Source organism: Maniola hyperantus, chromosome 5 (assembly GCF_902806685.2).
Source record: "Maniola hyperantus chromosome 5, iAphHyp1.2, whole genome shotgun sequence".
NCBI lineage: Eukaryota > Metazoa > Arthropoda > Insecta > Lepidoptera > Nymphalidae > Maniola > Maniola hyperantus.
The window spans coordinates 8159877-8184508 of record NC_048540.1 but is presented as its reverse complement, the minus strand read 5'-3'; the positions used below and the strand labels follow the sequence as shown (position 1 = coordinate 8184508).

The 24632-nt window shown below is 35.1% G+C and overlaps 2 protein-coding genes across 4 annotated transcripts in view; one reads left to right on the top strand and one right to left on the bottom strand.

Moving 5' to 3' along the window:
• Nucleotides 1-24632, bottom strand: part of nudC (nuclear distribution C, dynein complex regulator) — a 41891-nt gene that overhangs the window by 12172 nt on the left and 5087 nt on the right. The window lies entirely within an intron of this gene.
• LOC117982263 (uncharacterized) lies at nt 1585-24632 on the top strand. 3 transcript variants are annotated; one of them, XM_034968590.2, is made up of 4 exons: nt 1585-1790; nt 19751-19850; nt 22587-22986; nt 23313-24632. In XM_034968590.2, the coding sequence occupies exons 2-4, from the start codon at nt 19800-19802 to the stop codon at nt 23351-23353; spliced, it is 492 nt and encodes a 163-aa protein (XP_034824481.1). In that variant the 5' UTR covers nt 1585-1790; nt 19751-19799; the 3' UTR covers nt 23354-24632. The 3 variants fall into 3 exon arrangements, with proteins under 3 accessions (XP_034824481.1, XP_034824480.1, XP_034824478.1); XM_034968589.2 differs by having other exon boundaries at nt 19751-19859; XM_034968587.2 differs by having other exon boundaries at nt 19751-19876.

Here is a 24632-nt window from a genome sequence, read left to right as displayed (position 1 = left end):
TAAAAATGTATAAACAAGATAGTATTAGCAACAAGCAATCGATAACTGATAATTTCAGTTTATAAAACTATATAATGAATTTTATAATTCATTTTAAAGATTTCATTTTATTACCGGTTCTACAATTTTTGTTGCACTTATCGATCGAATAAATTTTTTGTGAATCTTTTGGTAGTTTATTATCACTTTAGGATCGATCACATTAAGACACGTTTCAAAAAAGGGTACAATATCCTATTTTAAAAGTACCTAACGTAGACTACCATCATTAATTTTTTATAATGGTAATTATATTACAAAGGTAACTTACGGTCACCATAGCCATTAATTATATTGTCTGCTCAAATTACAAGCTTCAGACAATCCTTTCGTTCAAATAAAAAACGCCGCAGGTACAAATTGTAAGGGTACACCTGACAGGTGATTGTATAAGAGATATATTTCATTCAATAAAGTTTTTTTAACTTATATTATTGTTTAAGTATTTTGGTTCACACAATAGATAAAAATTAAAAATACTTTATACGTGACTTTTGCTGGTTAATAGATAATGGGATTGTGTTATATATATTTTAATTACGAATGAATGAGAATACTTTTACGGTCGAAATTAATAATTCAAACCATCTGTAATCTGTCGATAAGTTGCTTATTAACGTTGTAATTTGTCAAAAAAGATCAACGTTGCTGAGTAACTCATTCACAGATTTCTGGTAGGATTGAAATACAAAATTTCTACCATAACATCTTTGAAATTATTAAATTCCACAATATAACATCATGGTACAGTCACGTTAATTCACTAGAAATTATACATTAAACATTTTCAAACTACAATAAAATGTGACAGGTAAAACCAAAACAAAATGTGTACCTACTTATCTTTGAAATACAAAATTCATTGTTCACCAAAACACATCATTATCAATGAAACGGGCAGAGGCAAAGTTGGCGATAAAACTAGAATCATTGAACTTGGACGAGGCACGTACATCCTTTTAATCGACGTAACCTCTTGAATTATAATCGTTACCTTCCGAATCCCGTATGATTCAATACATGGACGATATGTCCTTGCTGGCTCTTGCACAACCACTGGAGGAGTAAAGGGTGCGTCACGATCACCCGACCCACGATTGGTAACGTGATGTAGCTACTGTATTGCCAAAAGCGTCCAAAGCATCCAAAAGTTTTCCTGTAACCTATTGATTTCGGACAAAAGAGGCTCATTTCTTTAGTTTGTTTGTTAAAAGACTTCTAAAACATGGGAAGATTATTTACTTGTAAATTCTTATAAAATATATTATTTGAGTAAAGGAGTATTATTTTAGTAAATAATCTAATTTTACTCTACTAGTTAAGTAGGTAGTATTGATTGTGATGTTTCTGATTTATCGCTTTATTTAATTGACTGCCTTATATTTATAGTATTTGTAATACTTTTAATAGTAGGTAAGTACACAATAATTTTTCAGTATCTTTTTGGAGACGTATTTTAAAAAATTTAATTAAAATCTGCAGTCCGGCATCATGCAACCTTATATATAAGCCTTGGTGATTGTTGCAACACTCTCAGTACGACTCTAGTCGCTTTGCCGCTTGGAACAGGCGCGTTTGACGTTGCCGGCCACACGGAGAGGGCGAGAGAGGCCAAGTCGAATCCGCTGAAGAGGCAAAAGCAAATTATGCAGACATGTGGACCAAGTGAATGCAGTGTTCAGTGACATAAGTGCAACAATCAAAACATTCGTGGAAGTGACAGTCCACGAGACATGGATTCGAAAAGCCCGGTATGTGAAATGAAATATTACATCTTGAAATATTTACTAATACAGCCTGTTCAATACCAGACTAAAAATATGTTTTACGGTATAAGACCTAATTTTGAACAGTTTTACTTAGCTTCATTTTCAAGTTTTAAATCTTGCGAAGGATTTTTAATGTACTTGTACTTACTGAACTGATTGATAAACTTCGCACTTCGCACAAACTTCATTATGAAAATACAATATTATCTCATTTTCGGACTATTCGTGGGATTAAATAGATTAGAAATTGATTTAGTACTTAACACAAAAAAAACATTACTATACTTACACAAAAACAAACAATATTTTAACTTTTTAAGTTTTTATTTATAGAGATTTAATTTACTTTTATTAATTAAAGGACCTAACACACTTTCTGGAACAGTGTGAAAAGGTTAGTTTAATTACATAGTTTTGTGTACAAAACTAACACACATACTAATGATATAAAACATATGAATAAACATCAACTATGTTGTACATATACCTACCTACTTTTTACTAAGCATACTATATGATTCGTTCCTTACTAATCAGCTGTTTGTTTCTATTTAGGCATGGCACCCAGTGCAAGGTCAGAGATTGAACCTTTAATAACTTAAGTGTCTCGCACATTGGCTGATACAATTAATCGTATATCTACAGGCAATGAATAAACCGGCCAAGTGACTATCAGACTCGCACACCGTTGTATTTTTTCGACATTTTGCACAATAAATCAGAAACTATTATGCATAAAAATAAATAAAAATCTGTTTTAAAATGTACAGGTAGAGCCTTTTGATATGATACTTGATATATTATCTTACTTTGAAAGTTGAATACTACCTAATTAATTGTTCAGGAACGCATTTAAATTTTTTTTTGTGATGTAACCAAGTTCGCACACACAAGTTCACGGTTTTCGGATTTTTCTCCTTAAGTGTGCTATAAGACATACCTACCTAAAACAATTCATGATTCTAGGTCAACGGGAAGTACCCTATAGGTTTCTTGACAGACACAACTGACAGACAGACTGACGGACAGACAACGAAGTGATCCTATAAGGGTTCCTTTTTTCCTTTTAGGGTATGGGACCCTATAAAACCAGCCAAGTGCGAGTCGGACTCGCGCACCGATGGTTCCGTAGTACAGTCGTATTTTATCGATTGCACGATAAATCAAAAACTATTATGCGTATAAATGAAAAAATCTGTTTTAAAATCTACAGGTACTTAAGATACTTCACTTGCCATTACTTAGGTACTTTGAAAGTTGAAAATACTAATTATATGTTCATGAACACATTTTTTTATTTATTTAATCAAATTCCGACACAAATTAACGAGTTTCCTATAAGAGCTACCTACCTGCCTTTCATGATTCTATGTCAACGGAGAGTACCCCATAAGTTTTCTTGACACACACGACAGACAGACGTACAGACAGACATACAGACAAAGTGATCCCATAAGGGTTCCTTTTTCCTTTTGAGGTACGGAACCCTAAAAATATGCATAATGTGATAGAACAGCCTATTCATACATGAAATTGTATCGTTATGCAGCAAAAAACTAGAGCAGGATCCGAACGTATCTACTGAGTAGTGAGCCGGCGTGGGTTGATGATGCTGATGATGTATCAAAAAAGCAAAAAAAAAACCTAAGTTGTTGATCTTATAAACTTAATGTAAAGGGAAAATTTATTAAATATATTATATATACTGTCCAAACGTCACATGACTAAACACATCACTATGCAAAATAGGTAGGTACATAAAATATTATAGTTTCCGAATATAAAATTCTAATAACTTTATATGCAGAACGACGACACTTCTATATCACTGATTTTCTTCAAATTATATTCAAATATTAGCCAATCAATATTTAATTTGTAGCTAACTTGTACAAACAGATTATCACAAACGAAAGTATATACACCAGACTTTATTAATTTAATATTTCTTCAGTAAGGTTAAGGTGCACGCAAGTGCATTTTTTTCATAGGTAACACTGAAATAAACTTATATTTGTTCAAAGTTGGGGCCGTTAGGGTGCACAAAGGACATTTTTACATAATCGACTGCATTTTTCGAAATAAAAATTATTGAAAAAAAACAAACAGCTAAAATAGGTTCTCCTCCATACGAAAATTCTATTATCTCAATAAACTAGTCGACGATTTCGAAATTTCGTAATATTTTAAATTCCGCATTGATATCCTGCAACGAGATTAGTAACTCAATAACCAAGGCTGCGGAACCGGCTAAATAGCAGTAGGCCCAAATTAAATGGCACATGGACTGACAGCTAAGTTGGTTTCGACTTGCGGCCTTCACATTTTACAATACCCGGACTTAGCGAGCATCAAACCAGATCACCGGACGATGCACTTCACCTGCTTAACAAAGGCGATGGGCTAAACGTGGCCGTAGAGCCACAGTGTTTCGTAGAGACAAATAACTCTTTTTCTTATTTTTGTTTATGATATTATAATCCTAATAAATGTGGAATATAATATTATAAACGAAGTGATACCCGCGACTTCTTCCGCGTAGATTTAGGTTTTTGAAAATCCCGCTGGAACTCTTTGATTTTCCGGTATAAAAGGAACATATGTCACTCTCCAGGTCTTTAACTCTATCCATGCAAAAAATCACGTTGATCCATTGCACCCCTTGCGCCTGTCTACCCGCATTCTCCACTCCTGTCTCGCTGGCAAGTAACAAACCGATTTCAAAGCCCAATGCAAATAGGAATGTTAGTAGGATAGGAAGTAGTTTAGTAGTTCCTTTTTCTAACCGACTTAGTAAACCCGACCCAATTTTAAATCAACACGATTTAGGAATGCAATTCCTTACAGCATCAGGGTTGAGGAGTTGGGTCCTCCAGTTCAACGCTAAAGTCTTTACTTGGTAGGTAGGTACCTCCAATATCAATTTATAACCTACAGTTTCTAAACAGTCCTATCAGTTTTGGTGGTCAGATCCCCTGCGCGAACGAAGTCGCGGGCATCATCTAGTCTAAACATATAAAAGGAAAAGATGACTGACTGACTGACCATCCGCTAAGAAAGGATTTTTGAAAATTCAACCCTTAAGGGGGTGAAATAGGGGTTTGAAATTTGTGTGGTCCACGCGGACGAAGTAGCGAGCATAAGCTAGTACTTAAATAAATCTATATGCTAATTCGTTTATATTTTAGACGCCCGAACACTGCGATATTAATTTGCATCTTTTGTGACTGCTACATTATTTGATGGACAAAATAAATTTTGATACTCAAAGAACCCCCATATATTTTGTACGACCTTTTGTTGTGGATTGTATTTTTGAAATCAAACAACAAGTTTGTTATTTATCTTTGTGTTTCGAAACATTTTCATGAACACATTAAAATTCATTAGCTATCAGTGTCATTAACGTTGAATTCAATTAAGCGTTTATATTAGCTCAAGGCCAGGGTTAAAGGCCTGCAATGTGACATAGCACCTACCTACTTTTTCGCAAAGTTGTTAAGTAAATGTATTGATTATTATTGAAACATGTTGAGATTCCTTGAACATTTAAGGAATCTTTAAGCAAGATATACCTTAAAATATCGACACTCCTGGCGATTAGAATGATTTTTCTAAATTGAAAAATATACAGTATATCTAAATTCATTGAGGATTGGGGACACAGTCTGACACGTAATTTTTATAATCGCGTCAGGGAGGCGTCCACGTAGCTTCTTATTTACACCTAAAAGTCGCGGAAGTTGTGTAGATGTCTGCCTAATGCTAAAAATAAATGTTTAAACACGAGTATCGTAACGCTTGCCTAAATAAGGATTTTCCATGCCAGGCGAATCTACATACAATGTGTAGCTAAGCGCGACTTAGCTTTATCAATCTAAGCGACATACTGTTTCTATGCAAGGTATAAGTATCTTCCTATATCAACACGTTCCAGCGTAGGTGTCCAAACTGCCTTTTTCCCAGGGGTTTATCAAATAAAATGAATGCTACGTGTGTCGCGTGTAATGGCCTTGTTTTGAAATATCTACACGTTGACAAAAAGCTACATATACCATTTTGTCAAGATGACCAACTTGCGTAAATCTTATATATTTTCGAGCTCTACAATGCAAGCTAACAGACACCTTTTGTTATTTGTTCATTAATTTATGATAAATAAACAAACTCTCAAGATAGCGCTGACGAATCGTCCATATCCATACTAATCTATCTACTAATATTATAAATGCGAAAGTGTTTGTCTGCTAGCTTTTCATTACCCATCCGATCAACCAATATTGACAAATTCAGTACAGAGTCATAGCTTGCATCCCGGGGACGAACATAGGCTACTTTTTGTCCCGGTAAATCAAAGAGTACTCATGGTATTTTTAATACTCCTCAAAATTAATTTAATGATCCTTGGGAAACAAGCTGTCTGTACCAAACGTCAAAATCGGTTTAGCGACTGGGCCATGGAAAGCTAGCAGACTGACAGACACTTTTATATGGATACAAAAAATTGGTATCGAACAAGAGATATTTTTACAATCTTAATTAACAGCCACACAATCATAATAATAATAATCATTGATGCCGTTTAAACTAGCAGAAAGTAATAGGCGATGAAAAACTTGCCGAAAAAAAATATTATAGATATAATATTTATTATAGATTCGGAATACATTTCCGGATATGATTTGGATAACAGTGACCTTAATCTCGAATGTCATAAAAATAACAGAGGAGGAGTGGATAGTTATCATCTAGTTAACATGATATCCAGGAAGTATTTTGATACATTATTTTACAAAGAACACTCAGTCAAGGTAACTTGGCATTGTATCAAATCAAAGGACGGAAAATCTTGAGTAGGTAGGTACTTCTGTTGGAAACGCAGTCTTGGTTGGACTCGAACACGGATCCTAGCTTATTTCAATTTATCATACAAATACCGTTTTTAGCTTTGTCAATACTTTGTTGATTTTGCTGTATTAAAAAAAATATGCCTCACTATTTTGTAAGAGAACCTTGGAATAAATAAAACACTCATAAAATGGTAACTTTAACAGTTCCTCAAACCACTAATTTTAACAAAAATATAATTTATAGGCATATTTATATTCCACTTTACCTTAACCTTCTTGGACAATACTACACAAACATAACTGTAGGTACATAGTTTTTTGTCTCCACAGCTGATGTATTGCATAATTTATTCTTGGATCTTCCTTAATATTTAAGTATAACAGTATGTACGCAAGTGATGTCATAAATCAAAATAGAGCTGTTGTTAAAGGAATCCGGATAAATAACCCATTTCATGGCCACTTTTTCTACCACAGCATCCCACTCGACGTAAGCGCTAACAAACGCTAATAACATTCATATGAACAAGCACAAAATACAAACATCACATAACGATAACCTGGTAATTGCACTGATTCAACATATTTTTTATTGTTTAAATATTTATAAATCGTTCATTAATTTTGGATCTAAAATTTAATAGACTAACATTTTAAAAGATATTGTTTTCGGTCAAGAGCACATCGATTTACATGGACCTCGAAGTGGAGGCAAAAGATTATCGGCATCTATAAAATCTGTATAAATTAATAATAATGAACATCAAAAATATAATAAATACGGTAGTACGAAAACAGCTAAGACTGATGAAGAGCTTCATTGTCATGAAGTAGTTAAGCAGCTTCAAAAGCAATTTGCATTGACACGATTCCTCTTAGCTTCATAAATATGGGCAATTGAGTTCAAGGACGATAATAAGCAATAAGCATAACAGTGTTTGTGACCAGCGTGAACAATGAGTTATGTTGCGGTGTCCTCATGCAATCGCGTATAAAATATGATAATTGGACGCTCAAAACTACGTTTCGCCGTTCGTCTCCAGTAGCGAACTTACTCGTATTTGCAGAGGTTGTTTTTTCTATGCAAATTCCTAAAACGATTGTTTGATAACACTTGGCTTTTAATATTTATTGAGTTTTTAATTTCTTTTCCGTGCTTGATTTTACAAGGTTGTTATTTATAGTTTGTGGACAACAAACTTCAAGAGTAGCTGTCAATGTTACCAATACCATGTGTTACTATGTTCAAGATATTTAACCATAATAACGCTGTCACCTACCTAGTATGACATCGTAAACGTAGAAACAGATATTGCATCGAAGTTATTGCATTTGATTCTGGTACTAATTTGGCTTATTTTGTATAAGAACTCTACCGGTTAGGTATCATGTTGTAATGAGACGTTGATCTCAAGCCTATCGTGTTGTCTGAATGATGACATCGTTTTTAATCGGCAGGGGAACACCAAGTGAAAGTTCGATTATGTTTGGCAACTACACCACACAACTGTGTTGTCTGAGTAACACGTGTACTTACCCAATTAAATTGTACACTACAATACAAATACCCTCGTAAACTTAGGTATTAGCCGTCAATAAATTGACCTCATAATGTTTAACCGTTACTTTCGTTCTGAGAATGTGCAAGGCAATGAGATATACAAAGCTTTGAAGTGTGGAAGGCAGACATGAAATTACAAGTAGGTATCAAAATATGGTGAACCATAATCCGTTAGCCATTGTGACATTTGCATTACCGAAAGTGTTCCAAGAAGAGGCATGCAATAACACGCTTTCTCTCCAAAGGGGAACAGTCTAGATGGTCGTTAACTGATTATCATGGTAAGTATAGCAGACATTGTCTAAGCGTCAGGCTCACGACTCATTTCCTCAAAACTAAAGATGTGTAATTACCCACTCGACATGAATACCTAAGGAGATACATAATATAAACTGTGCAAAACTGTAGATACAAACTAAAAAACATTGAAACATGTATACGATATGATATATTTATGAATATGTTATGATAAATGTGAAGAAGCAAAGTATTCGACGAAACCTAATGATGTGTTACATAATTAATTTTTTTTCGTTACATAATTATTTTTGTTGGAGACAAATAGCTGTCATAATGTTTGTTTGCGATAGCACTTTACTATGTAGGAGGAGCCACGCACATCAAAAAGTTCAACGCAGTTTATTTCTTTGTATTAAGTTATCGCATTCCTAATTAACTTCAAACGCTGTAACTTACGACGGTTAAAGTTATGAGGTTACGTATGGTTTTTTTTTAATTTATAAAAAATACGGTAAGGACTATAATATGTAAGTATATCTGAAGCTACTAACATGTACTTACCTGAAAGTCAATTTTTGTACTTGTATTTTTTGGATAATTAAGGCTAGTAGTGTGTCTTACTATTAATAAGAATTTGTTATTATGTATAATAATTGTACTTACCTGCGAAGAAAAGCTTCACTATTATGCAATTAATGGAAAGGGTTTACGACCCTCAGCAATGAGGAATATGAAGCAGAGAGAGAAAGAGAGATGTAGCTATATCTTATCTCTATAATATAAAAATGAATCGCTAAATGTGTTGCTGATCGCAAATCTCGAGAACAGCTGAACCAATTTCGCTGATTATTTTTTTATAATATTCCTTGAAGTACGAGGATGGTTCTTACGGAGAAAAATTAAAAAAAAATGGAATCGACTGTTAGGCGGTACGAAGTTCGCCGGGGCAGCTAGTTAGATATATAATACATATAATAGTTAATTAGAAAAATAAGCCTTAAGTAGTCTTAGCTCCAAATGGGCTAATTTTTCCTATTGCGAAAAAGCAAAGGAAACTGCGTCGACAAACTCAAACTCAAATAATAATTTGTTCAGATTGGGTATTATTGTATACACTTTCTGATTGTCACTTGCTGAATTTGCAATACAATGATGTAGTGGTGATAATAAATTACGTTAACTTAAAACTAAAGCTACGAGGGTACTAAACGCGTCCAGGTCTGAGAAGAGCCCACAACAAACTCAGCCGGGTATTCTTTTTTATTATCACCACTTAACAAAATCACTTATACTTATTAGAACTATCATAGCTGTTTGGCAACCCATTCCCAGGCTTTCTTTCCATTTAAATAATCCTTCACCAATGTAACGGTTTATTCCTAATTATGAAAAAAAAATCCTATTATAATTAATAGGATTTTTCACGCCATGATTAAGATGAATAATGAAGAATAGTGAAATTAAAAGGTTTATTTTACAGCCTTATATCATAATATATTTTTATTAGGTAGATAACTACATTTGATTATGCCATATAAGTTGCTAATGGTAACGACCGTCACCGAGTCTATATTAAACCGTTATTGCCACGCCTCCGGTGTTCAATTAGATTCGTAAAGATTAACGCTATTGCGTAACCCGTGACGAGCTGAATATGTTGCTCAACTATGCACCTGCTTTATCAAACTGGATCACAACTGTTAAACTTAAAAAAAAACAGTCAAGTGCGAGTCGACTCGCACACGAACGGTTCCGTACTATCGTACAAGAAATGATACTTTTTAATTTTATTTGTGATCGTATAATCTCTCCCTTTACTTGTGTTATAAGACATTCATGTACAACGGACAGTATCCTATAGATTTTGATTTCCTTGACGGGTTTTGACAGACAACGAAGTGATCCTATAAGGTTTTTTTTTTTCTCTAGAGATACGGAACCCTAAAAATAGCACTTGTTACTCTTGTTAGTCACATAACTGGTTATTTTTGTATCTCTTGATTGATGAATATGAAAGGAGCACCCGCCGAGTTTCTTACTGGTTCTTCTCGATAGGAAGGGTATTCCGAACCAGTGGTGGTAGAATAATGTAGACAAATCAAAGACCGAACCAAAAACACGACTAACTTAATCTAAATCTATATACTAATATTATACATGCGAAAGTGTGTCTGTTTGTTTGTGATTCCTTCACGCCCTAGGTAAGCAACCAATCAACTTGTTTTTTGGCATAGAGATATTTGAAAAGACGGAGTGTAACATATAGGCTACTTTTTATCCCGGAAAATCAAAAAGTGTCCTATGTGTTAATTCAGGGTATAATAGCTCATTGTAGCTTTGTGTATTGTAGTAAAATTAGGATATATGAGTATGTTTGACTTTTTAATACTAGTACTATCAATGACGAATAGTAAAAATTTGTAAAGAACAGAATCGGTACTAGCAATAACGATTAAATTAATACAATTAATTTTAAACACGAACAACGTGATCGTTTAGCATTCTTATAAAATCACTGGAAGATCAAGAGTTGCACGTGGGACCCCACATGCGATTAATTATATTAAACAAATGATCCATGTAGGTAAATAAGCTGTTCACATGGGACCTGTGCAAACGTGAACACTGTTTGCTACACGTGTTAGTATTAATTAAAGGTGAATGATGTAGGCACATCAATTACTAAGCACGTGTTTCTCGTACTGTGTCAGTTAATATAATCTTATCAAATATATCAACGGTTAACGGCAAGTACCCAATAAGCTTTTTTATATCTATGAAATTCCTTTTGGCACATTTGATTGTTCTGTACCAAAATACCTAATAACGAAAAATATCCAATTTCGACAGTGAAATAGCAAACAGTAGTACTACAGGATGAAGGAAAACACTTGTTGTGTGTCTCCAATATGTTTTCTGGAAGAAAGACAATGAGCAATTTGTCTCTCAACAATTAAGTTCAAAGTTTTCATAAAACGTAAACTAATTGAAAAATCCAATTACAATGTAAAGGATTATTTAAATGATAAGCAAGCTTGGGAATGAGTTGCTTAACGGCTATGTGATAGTTCTAATAAGTTTATTTTATGATTTTGTGTGTTAATTTATGATTTAAAGTGGTAATAATAAAAAGAATACCTGGCTGAGTTTGTTGTGGGCTCTTCTCAGACCTGGGCGCGTTTGGAACCCTCGTAGCTTTAGTTTTAAGTTTGCGTAATAATTATCACCACTATATCTTACAAATCCAACAATTGACCATCGAAAAGAGTAATTTATTACCTATTTTTAACCGACTTCAAAAAAAGGAGGAGGTTCTCAATTCGTCGGAATCTTTTTTTTTTTTTTTATTTTTTTTATTTTTTATGTATGTTCCCCGATTACTCAAAAACGCCTGGACCGATTTTGAAAATTCTTTTTTTGTTTGAAAGGGTATACTTCAAAGTTGGTCCCATTTCAATTTGGTGAAGATCTGATGACCATCTTCGAAGATAGATACTGGAACTCCTCAACGGATAAGAGTAAATTGCTCGCGATCAGTGTAATAGCTTAGTAAACAGTAGATTTTTAACCAGGCATAGCATAATTCCATGGGGCCACTAAAAATTGTGAAATAAAAAAATTTTACAAAAAAAATAAAAACCGACTTCGTTACATAAACACTAAAAATTGAAAAATAATTTAATTTATTACCGAATATATTATGTATACAAGAGTTAATATAGTTCCATAATAATATTTTTTGGGGTCGGTGCCAATGAGGTGCCATTGTGGAGTCCCATAAAAATATGAAGTCTAGACGATTCGCGCAGCTAAAGCTAATTGGCACCGGCACCAAAAAGTATTATTATGGAACTATATTAACTCTTGTATACATAATATATTCGGTAATAAATTAAATTATTTTTCAATTTTTAGTGTTTATGTAACGAAGTCGGTTTTTATTTTTTTTGTAAAAATTTTTTGAATAAATCATTTGACTTTGACTTTGTTTCCTTCAGCAGGTTCAGCTATAAACACCTTTTTTTGTTGACGGGAAGAAAATTTTCTTAAGATACCCGATCTCTTTGAGGAGATATCGGGTTATGTGTGATTTCTACACTCTAAAACCCCCTTAGTGGCAATCCTCAGCCCATATTAAGAGGCTCCGGGAACTCTTACGAACTGCGAGTGATTGTATCCCGCTGTGTTCCTGAAGCTTTTCAATTTTTTTCTCAAAAGCTAGATGACAGAAACTGTGAATTGCTGAGTACGAAATAACATTATAAATAAATTGACAAATTTTGAGGTAGGACATGTTGCATTCACAGTATTCACAGTCGACATAAATAAATAAATAAAGCCTCTTTTTCCAATCGATAATTCAATAGTTACATTAATTTTTATAGTTCATCAGGTACAAGCATTTTTATTTGTTACAATTCATGACAAAATATGACTATAGTTAACACAAGAATAGTTAAAGATAAAGCAGGTATTACAATATTAATCAGTTTATAATATTATTCTTATTATTTAATATTTTATTTTAATGTCAATTCAAGTAGTCAATATTTAGTTTTTATTAGTGTTGATTTATTTATAGTACTTATGTCAAAATTTATTTTTAAGTATATTAATAATTATAATGTCTTAGTACCTATTTCTATTTATGTTCTGTTTAAGTGTATATTTTTTATAAATAACGTCTTGTAATGTCATTGCAATTGCAACAGTCGACATACTTACTTACAATTTAAACCAATTTTAAAACGCGTAATAATATTTATTCGGTTCTGATACTTGTTATAGATACCTAGTAAAAATACAACCTATTAATAAACACGAACAACTAATACCATCATTTTGATTTTTGACAGATTCCCAATACAAAACTGTCATAGCATCTTTATTAGTTAGATAAAGTTTATCTGGCTGTTGTGAAAAGCCCTAAATCTCTTAGCTAATATCTATGTACCTATGTGAAAATCACCAAATAATACCTAGGCCATAGATTAATTATTGGTCTCGCTCCGCTCTACACCTAGGCATTTTAAGTAGCCTCGTTTTTTTAAAGCACAAAAGTGGTAGCTTAATTTTAGTGATTTTAGCAAAGGTTTCAGCTTTGTATCCGTGTCTACACAGCTATCACTAACCAGAAATATCAACAACCGGTCTTTGCACTTAAGAGTTTTGCAATACGCTCCTAAAGCGATCTTAAATACAATCTCCGCATTATCATTTGGTAAATATCATTAAATACCTTTCAGTGCAATTAAAGATTAGGGAGGTCATATTTATAAGTATCTTGATTGCAAGCATTAAAAGATTTACATTAAAAAAATTACAAAATACTACATAGTAAATTCACTGTTTGCGGAGCTAGGTTTGATTTGGATTTGAAAACAAAAGATGCCATTAGGTATAAATTTCTCCGATTTTACAGGTCTACGTATTCTGTGGTAACACGATGAGAAATTCCACTCGTAAGCAAAAGCTAGTGAAAGCATATTTAAAAACTTAGCCCCACCTTCATGATCAACTCATGACCGGCCAACTCCAGACCACGGGTCTCTTCTCAAATGATAAGTGTTTGGCCATAGTCTACCACGCTGGCCAAGTGAGGATTTTCAGACTTCACACACCTTTGAGAACATTATGGAGAACTCTCAGGCATGCATGGTTTCCGCACATGTTTTCCTTCAACGTTAAAGCAAGTGATATTTGATTATTTGAAATGCACGCAACCCCAAAAAGTTAAAGGTATAGGTTAAAGTGCATGCTTGGGATCGAACCCGCGACCTCCGATTAGAAGGCGGACGTCTTAACCACTAGTTACTAGGCTATCGCAGCTTTCACCTTAGCCCATTCTAAAATATTATACATTATAGTAATTAGTAACTACCTCATCATATTGTAACCAATGTACCTAGTTAATATAAATAAACAGCCTCGTTCAAACAGCCTATAAAGGAAAATCATTATTATACTAGCAACCTAATACGCCTATCCATCATCTTATCACAACACAAAGAGGACCATGAAGCCGAAAGCAAAACTGAGTTTTATTGCGCCAGAGGTCGACGGAACAAGACCGCAAGTAAAGAGAACGCGAACCTTGAACACCATATCTGACAAAATCAATCGGACTCTGAACAAAACTTGACCTAAAAACGGAATTGATGAAACTTACCTGACAATAGGAAAGAACGACAAAATGTAACACGTACCTACCTGTTAACGTAAATCAATAAGATCTCGCATTTGCCCTTATCAAGGTAAACCGTCATATTTCTGCTTGCGACTCTTACGCTGCGCCTCAGGAAAGTAAAGTCATCTGTGGGAAATCTTATAACCTTTTATCAAAATTTCGCAATCTATTTTGGACTTACCTATACACGCGTTAACAAATCTATCAAACGTATGCTCCTGAAAAAGCATATTACATACTCGAAGATTATCTAAATGATAAAAGAGCGTGGATTTGACCTGCAGCTAGTTCCAGCAATGCGCAAGACTGCAATTACTACAAATCTTTGAAAAGAGCAACCGCCGAGTTTCTTGCTGGTTCTTCTCGGTAGGAAAGACATTCCGAACCAACATTTGACGATTCAAAAGTACCTCTCTTTAGGTTTTTAACTATATCCAAAAAACACGCCAATCCGTTGCTCGTTGTGGCATGATTGAAGGACAAAACAACAAACTAATAAACCAACAAACAAACAGTTTCGCATTTATAATATGGGTAGTGATTTGACAATAGTAACCCTGTTTTTTATAACATGAGACTTTCGCAAAACAATGAGAAGGATAAAACATTTAGCAGAATAAGGGATGATTTATGCCAACACGTAGCGGGCGCGGGCACTGGACGTACGAGGTGCGGACGAGGAACGGATTCAAACATCACAAACATTTTATATGAAGCAGTTCATGCTTCACCGTGTGGCACGGACACGGCACGATGAAGAATGAACTGCTTCATATAAAATGTTCGTGATGTTTTGTATCCGTGCGTCGCCGTCCGCGTCTAGAACGTGGCACGGCTAGTGCCCGCCACGTGTTGGCATAAATCATCCCTAAGTTATCTATTTGGAATCATCAAGGAATTTGGCCTAACATCTAGGTACGCCACATGACAAATTGTCGTAAAAATGATATTTATTTACCGTTTTCATATACTTACCAGTTGAACTCGAATCAAAATTTATCCTCAAAATAAAACTGACGAAACCAATCGGCAAGTAGCACAAAGCGACAAATTAACGTAACATGCATCTACTGCTGTTGCTGTAATGATTGTTACCTCAGACCTTTGCCGGTTACTCGGTCGTAAGGTGACATGTCAGAAGTGGCAAAACTCTAAATATGAAGTTTAATTTGCACAACAGCAATGCGCCTACAGCAATACAATCACGTTATGTAATACGCAGTATGCGTAACAATTTAATACGAGACTTATCCTTTGACCTTTGATTATATCAATAATAACATTACCGTTTGACCGGTGCAGTGTCCTCATACGCAAGAATTTGATTCTCTACAGTCTTTAATTATCAAATTACTTTTAAAATGTCTATGGGTTCTCTTCCTACTGGTCACTGACTGATGAGAGGCTTTCAGCTGCAGATGTAGCTAGGTACCAGTTATTATCATTAATAATAAACCTGTAACCATTGTATAGTCAAGCATTTTGACGCCAATAATTAGGAATAAGGTTCTGTGTACTGATGACATAACCTAATGCCTTTAAAGGTTTATTTAGCTACTAGCATATGCCCGCGACTTCGTCCGCGTGGACTACACAAATTTGAAATCCCTATTTCACCACCTTAGGGATTGAATTTTCAAAAATCCTTTGATGGCGGATGCCTACGGCATAATAGCTATCTGCATGCCAAATTTCAGCCCGATCCGTCCAGTAGTTTGAGCTGTGCGTTGATAGATCAGTCAGTCAGTCAGTCCATCAGTCAGTCAGTCAGTCCATCAGTCAGTCACTTTTTCCTTTTATATATTTAGATTAGTATTCAGGTTTATTATATACACCACTTCCCACTGTCCATTTGTTCGTTTTCTCCCTAGCGGTTGTCTGGAAGAGATCGCTAGTAAGCGATAAGACCGCCTTTTTGAACCTACTTTTTAAGATTTCTTTTTGTAACCTGTCATTTGTGTTTTGTGGTGCTCTAAAGAATATACATACATACATACATATAATGGGTGATTCACATAAGACGGGTTACTCATTTTATCATCAGGTGCAAGGGCGGATCCAGCTTTGGTGCCAGGGGGGGGTCACATAGTCGTGGTCAAGTCACAACATCTCGACCTCTTGCGACAGGTCGAGTTGGTAATCGGGGTATGACGAGCGGGGGTTGGGGGGGGGGGGGGGGGACGCCCCGCACACCCGCACGCAGGGCCGTCTTTAACCTATTGGAGGCCCTGGGCACATTAGAATAACGGGGCCCCTATGATCTTGACAGAGTAGGTACTATTTTCTTGGAATAGGCAAAGAAAGCAGATAAGTCACGTTCTAGACGTATTATAAATGCGAATGTTTCTATCTATCTGTTATCTTTTCAAAGTCCATATTCTAAATCAAAATTTGGTACTATTCAGAGATAGTTTGCACTCGGAAACGACTTTTTATCCCGGAAAATTAAAGGGTTCTCACGGAAATTAAAAAAAAACTAAATCTATGTGGACAAAGTTGCGGGCATCAACCAATATAAAGTAAAAGCGCGAGCGAAGCGAGCGCGAAATTTTTCATATATTTACGAAAAAATCATAAGGTAGCTACTAATATTAGAAATGCGAAAGCGTGTCTATCTACTTATCTGTTACCATTTGACGGTCTATCTTTTTGACCAGGTACTACAGAGAGAAAGCTTTCATCCCGGAAACCTGCATACACTTTTTATGCGGAAAATCAAAGAGTTCCTACGGTTTTTTGAAAACCTAAATCAATGGGGACAAGGTTGCGGGCGGGCAACAACTAATACAGAGCAAAAGCGCGAGCGAAGCGAGCGCGAAATTTTCTGTCTGTCTATCATCTTGTTAGGTACTTTTTCACGGCCAAATGTAGGTAGGTAGGTACTATTCAGTGATAGCTTGCATCTCGGAAGGGATTTTTAATCGTAGCGAACAGATCGTGCGAGCGAAGCGAGCGCAAAATTTATGACATTATTTACATAAAAAGAAAAGATAAATGTCAGAAATATTGTATTACGATATAGATAAATGCCAGAAATTTTGTACTAAAAACTATAAAGTCATCTGTTGTATAAAGAATAGTTCTATTATCTTTTAGGGGTCCCCAGATGCAACGAGCGCTTGGATAATAAAAACTTTACTATAAAATATAATAAACGTAAATGACCAATCCGACCAATACATTATAGGTATAATATAATACATATTATTTTTTACTTTTAGAGGTTTATACTGTCGGGAATTTTTTAAAAAGTGTGAAAAAGAATGAATTATTCTATCATTTGCGTTATCAGTAAAGACAATAAAGATCGGATATAAGACTATTTAACAATCTCTACGGTCCTTTGTTTGAGATTGCTTTTTTGACCGTTGATTTTACGAAATAAATATGTTTTTGGGTATTAAAATATCGGTTGGTCTGTTATAGTTTGGTGATCTGGCAGGGACTACTGGGCCCCAATCGATCGTGGGCCCTGGGCAAGTGCCGTGTGATGTTCTTCAATCATTGAAGAACGTCACACGAAATGTGACATCTCGATGAAAGGTAGCGGTGGCGCGGTAAAATTCAAATTTTGGATGCGTTTGTTCGCAAGAACATAATGTTTTTGCCATCATACAAAATAATATATTAAATTGATTAAGTATTGAAGGAACTTACATAAAATCTAGGTATATAAAAATATAAAAAACATTATGTTTAACAATTTTAATTAGTGGTCCACCTAGGTCCTGGACGCAGCCCAGGGGGGGTCATGACCCCCATGACCCCCCCCCCCTGGATCCGCCCTTGATCAGGTGGGTTGGTATAACGCAAGCCTGTGGTCACTAAAAAGGTAATAGGTATGATCGAAATCGATACCTATCTAGCACTTGAAATGACATCCCCAGAGATTCGACACATCCACACAAATAAGTTGCACAACGACAGTCGACCCAGTATAGAGCCTTTGTCATGTTAAACAACGGGTTAAAATCTTTAGCGAACAGATTTATACCATCTTGAACCGTGTCGCTGCCTGCAATACTTGCATGTTTCGTCAGGTCGCTTGTTTGTTCTTTCTTACTCAACACAACAGTTGACAAACGTTTGCCGAACGTTTTTTTTTTAAATTATATAGTTAGCGATGGATTCAGGTTCATTAGCGTACTTCGCATTGCTTTGTTTTACCTTGCGGTTGGTTAGTTTTCACTTGTTATGTTTATTAAAGTGAAATAAAGGAGCAGGCAATATAAAAAATGTTATTCTTATGTATGATTTTCATTCTTACTTAGAAATCTGCGCTGTCAAGATGACAGTTTCGATTGGGATGACAACTCACGATTCATATAAAGCAGTAAATAAATGAATATGATTATAATGCAGTCTGAGATCAAACACGTTGTTAACCTTGGAGAGATAGACTATGGAAATGCTAATATATCCTTAGTCCGTACGCTTTGTCGGTAGAATGGTAATTCGATATTAAAGTTATAGCCCACCTTATCATAGTTTAACACAGGTTTAGTAGGCACTCCTAGTACAAGCACCAATCTTCTACTCAGCTCTTGGATGTATGATTTCGACAAACAATTTCTTGATAAAAAAAGTTTCGGCTAGTCTAATGGTCGAGCATACTAAATTCTAATTTAATATTAACTAGCTTATGCCCGTAACTTCATCCGCGTGGACTACTCAAACTTCGAACTCTTATTTTACCCCTTTAGGGGTTGAATTTTCAAAAATCTTTTCTTAGCGGATGTCTGCGTTATAATCTGCATGCCTTTCAGCCTAGTATAGTTTGAGCTGTGCGTTGATAGATCAGTCCGTCAGCCAGCTTTTCCTTATCTAAATATTTAAAAGGAAATGGTGACTGACTGACTGACTGACTGACTGATCTATCAACGCACAGCAAACTACTGGACGGATCGGGCTGAAATTTGGCATGCAGAAGCTATTATGATGTAGGCATCCGCTAAGAAAGGATTTTGGAAAATTCAACTCCTAAGGGGGTGAAATAGGGGTTTGAAATTTATATAGTCCACGCGGACGAAGTCGCGAGCATAAGCTAGTACATATATATAGATTTAACTATTGATTATTAAGTTAAATCCTTTGTTAATTTCAGATCAAAACACACGATTGGCATATCCCGCGGCCAACTCTATCAAGTAATAATGGGAGCATTAGTGATGCGCGTTCCCGCGGCGGCTCCGCCTCTAGCCAAGGTTCATCAAGTAATAACAGCACACACGTAAGATACAACTCACTCATTGTCATGACTCACTAATACAACCTACGATCAACGACCACATCCAAAACGATCGTTTTTATGATGGAATTAGACATGCATTTTTGTAATGCCATATGAAATGGCTTTACCTGTACGTTCTAAAATAGATTTTTATTTGTTTTTATGCATAACAGATTTTGATTAAACGTGAAAAATGTCGAAAAATACAACTGTAGTACGGAACCCTCGGTGCGCGAGTTTGACTCTCACTTGGCCGGTTTTTTCGATTATATTAATGTCTACTCTAACCACTGCCCGCGCTATAGGTAAATTCATCGAATATCGACGACAGTTTTTTTTTCATTAATCGTAGCAAGATCCCAATTTCATGTGTCTGCATCACTACCCATATTATAAATGCGAAAGTGCGTTTGTTTGTCTTTCAATCGTGTCGTAACGGAGCAACGGATCGACGTGATTTTTTGCATCGATGTAGTTAAAAACCTGGAGAGTGACAATGAGCACATTTTATCCCGGAAGATAAAAGAGTTCCCACGGGATTTTAAAAACTAAAAACCACGCGGACGGAGTCGCGATCATCAGCTAGTTATTAATATATTCTAAAGACGGTTATAACGGTTATTCTCAGGCTTAGAAAATCGTGAACATATTCATATATAATAAATCCACGCAGACAAAGTCGTGGGCATCATCTAATAATATTATAATTACAAAAGTGTGTCTGTTTGTCTGCCTGTCTGCTAGTTTTTCACTGCCCGACAGTTTAAACCGATTTTGATGATATTTGGTACAGAGTTAGCTTACATCCCGGGGAAGGATATAGGCTATTTTTATCCCGGAAAATCAAAGAGTTTCCACGGGATTCTTAAAGGCCCACCCGTTTAACCGATTTAAATGATTGGTACGGAGGTAGCTTGAGTCCTGGCAATTGACATAAGCAACATTTAATCCCAAAAAATCCGAGAAGTTCCCACGGGATTCTTAAGAAACTTAAATCCATAGATGAAATCGCGGGTATCATCTAGTAAAAGTATAAATACAAGCTTTAGGCTATAATAAGACATTATGGCTTGCAGGATACGCAGCACCAAGAACAATAATACGGATGTTACTGTGGCTGCTATTTAAACGCGGATGTATTTACCTTTACAATTTTATATGTTACGTCACGTGTTTTAACTGAATTGAAAACATTACCTACTACAGCACGTTTGCGGTTTTGATGGTGGACAGTCGCTATGCTATCTTAGAATTTCAACTTTTTGTACCTCTTCATATTTAGTGTTCCGCACCTCAAAAGGAAAAACTCATTTTGTTGCCTGTCTGTCATTCCGTCTGTATGTCGTGTCTGTTAAGAAAATCTATAGGGTACTTCCCGTTGACCTAGAGTCCTAGAATCATGAAATTTGGTAGGTAGGTAGGTCTTATGTGGTCTTATAGCACAAGTAAAGGAATAAATACGAAACCGTGAATTTTTGGGGACATCACAAAAAAATCAGTATTTTCGATTTTCAAAGTAAGATAACTATAGGTACCAAGTGGGGTATCATATGAAAGGGTTTTAACTGTAAATTCTAAAACAGATTTTTATTTCTTTTTATGCATAATAGTTTTTGATTTATCGTGCAAAATGTCGAAAAAATACGACCCTAGTACGGAACCTTCGGTGCGCGAGTCTGACTCGCATTTGGCCGATTTTATAACAAAGAGATGAGAAAATCATTTTGATATTTCCTATAACGTAACTGTATGTTCTATTGTTGTTCTAGTCCCTGAGTTTAACAATATTCCGAATCACCAGAATATCAGACATTATTCACTTACATATACATTAACTATAACAATGAATATGGATTAATAATAATTAATTACTCATTGTTGTGAATCACTGACTGATATTGGTCTTCAAAAAACGTGAAGAATTCCAGAAAAATATAGCTATGATACCTCAAAAACTTATTACATAAAAATATCACATGTGTGTACATTTGTCGTCTCTAGAGTACCACAAAGGGACAAAAACAGAAAATTTATACTGATGAACACATAACCATTCCTTTGTGTTGCGCAGTCGGAAAAATAAATAGCGACTGTCACTATGTGACTTTGTTTAAGGCATGGCACTTTGTTATCTATACTAACATTTATAAAGAGGTAAAGTTTGTAAGTTTGTTTGTAGGGAGCTATCTCTGGAACTACTAAACCGATTTTAAAATTCTTTCTCCAGTAGAAAGCTAAATTATTCCTGAGTAACATACCTATATTTTATTTTCAAAAAATTGTAATAAGCTACCCGTACGAAGTCGGGGCGGGTCTAGTGATTAAATATTATTGTTGAACATTCCATTTATGTAGTCACTCTTTAAGTAAAACTAGCTTGTGCTCGCGACTTTGTCCGCGTGGACTAATCTTCAAACCCCTATTTCACCCCTCTAAGGGGTTGAATTTTCAAAAATCCTTTTATAGTGGATGCCTACGTCGTTATTTTATAGCTATTTGCATGCTAAATTTCAACTCAATCCGTCCAGTGGTTTGAGCTGCGCGATGATAGATCAGTCAGTCAGTCAGTCACCTTTTCCTTTTATATATTTAGATTAGAATACCTACAGAGAAACTACATAATATCGAAAGTCCAGAAGCATAACCTATAGACACAACCATTGTACTCATGTGTCTCTAAGATTATAACGGAATAATTTTATGTTTACAGAGCGTGTCTTCAGGGTCGTTGCTGTTGAGTGCAGCGCATTTGGCGCGCATGAATGGTAGGAACATACCTCAAGACGAATTCGCAGCTCACCCAAACAGAACGGCGAACTTAGGACGGAAATCTACCATGTCTAACGCTGTGGTGTCAATACCCGAGGAGACCCGAGACGCCACAGATACGTTCTGGATGGATGTCAAACGAGGTTCAGTGGTAGGACAGGATGCAGCGTCAGTTGCCAGCTCAACCCATTTCACGGTGGTTAATGGGTTCACGAAGCACCGCCCCAGCAAAGAGCCCAAGTCGTGCTGCTGCAACCATTCGCATCAAATAACTGTACTAGTTATTTCGATGACAATCTTATTCTCAGCGTGCATACTCGCAGCTATATGCTTCGTTGAAAGTAAGTATTATTCTTTTGTGCCTTCGTAATGCAACTAGATTACGCTCGCGACTTCGTTTGCGTGGACTACAAAAATTTCAACTCCTTATTTTAACCCACGGCGATTACGCACTGCACTTCCGTCATCCGTGAAAATACCAGCAATTTTATCTACGACATATGTCATAAGCTCCCATACAAAACAAAAAGGAACGTATTTTCACAGACTCTGATCGGATGACCATTCGATCTTTACACATACATCATGTTTATTATTTACCCGTATGTATAAACTTACTAGGTGTGTAATCATTTCATTATTACATATTTGTTTTATTTTATTGCAGTGCGAATGCGCAGAGAGACCGGAATGTACAAATATTCTTAAGAAAATTGAAGATAGAGGACGACGACACTGATTTATTTATAATAAGTAAAATGGAACTGGTAATTCAATGAAGCGAACATTACCTGCTTACGACAAGTTGATCCATTTTCTGATTATTATTAAATTATGGATTCATAACCAACTACAAAAGTCTATAACAAAGTCTTGTTTGTAGAACATTTTATATAGGTATCTGGTAAAAGGTATAAGAATACAGTTTTGTACATTACAAGAATGTAATATTGGTTTTTAGAATCTGATAGCAGGTTCAGGTTTCAAACAGCATTCAATGTGATACAGTTAATTCGATTTTTGTTACGAAACGATATATCGAAAATAAAAAATGACGAGAGTAAATATGTTTTTAGTAACTGATCAAAATAATATTCTGTAAGTAATAAAAAAAATCTGTATACTTACTATTACTTATACGAAAATATGTACTATTAAAACTATGTATCTAATAGTGAATCTTTGCCATAGTAAGGCAAGTTATTTCTGTTTTCAATAGATTTAATAGAAATGTTGAAGTACAGAATTTTTAATTAAGTGCAATATAATTATTTTTTCTATCAAGATATAGGATAAGTTAGAAAAATTTACATTAAGATTATTAAAGTTAATTATTATTCACTATTTATTTTAGCGCTCAATTTATTGAAAAATATTTTGAATTAATTCTACTTACATACCTGTGATTGTTATTAGTTTGTAATGCTCCGGCTACATTAAGGTTAACGTCAATGCCCAGCAAAGCCTTAATCAACGCGATAATTCCGCCGATAATCAACGCGTTACACTGAGTGGCCACACTTTAACGGCTAACATCTAATGCCAATTGAATTGGAGTTAAAATCGTCTATCGCCAAATGGCATTGTGAACGCCGTTGTTCAAATTATCGCGTTGATAGTGGCTACACCTACGCTTAACGCCCATGAATGCGTTTTTCAACGGCATAACTGGGTAAATAAACTACAAGCATAAAGTGTACAACAATTAACAATAATGATAGTCAATTATTATTTGAGGAGAGATTTTTAAGGAAACCTATTTTGTAACATCTTACATAATATTATTATTTCACATAAATAGTTTTTCTTCAGTCTGTTGTGCTGTATTTTGTAAATAATGTAATACATAATTATTATTAACCTTATTATAATGAGTAAAAGAAAAAATATGTTTCATATTTTAAAACTAATATGGAAAGGATGTAGTTTTAAGTACTATGCGAAGTTATTGTGGAAAACTGTGATAATTAAATGAAAATAAAATGTC

Bases quoted from the DNA above. Each gene is read 5' to 3' on its own strand.
- LOC117982263 (XM_034968587.2), top strand. The intron at 19,877-22,586 runs GTAAGATACAAC...TTATGTTTACAG, and splicing joins CAAGTAATAACAGCACACAC to AGCGTGTCTTCAGGGTCGTT. The intron at 22,987-23,312 runs GTAAGTATTATT...ATTTTATTGCAG, and splicing joins AGCTATATGCTTCGTTGAAA to TGCGAATGCGCAGAGAGACC.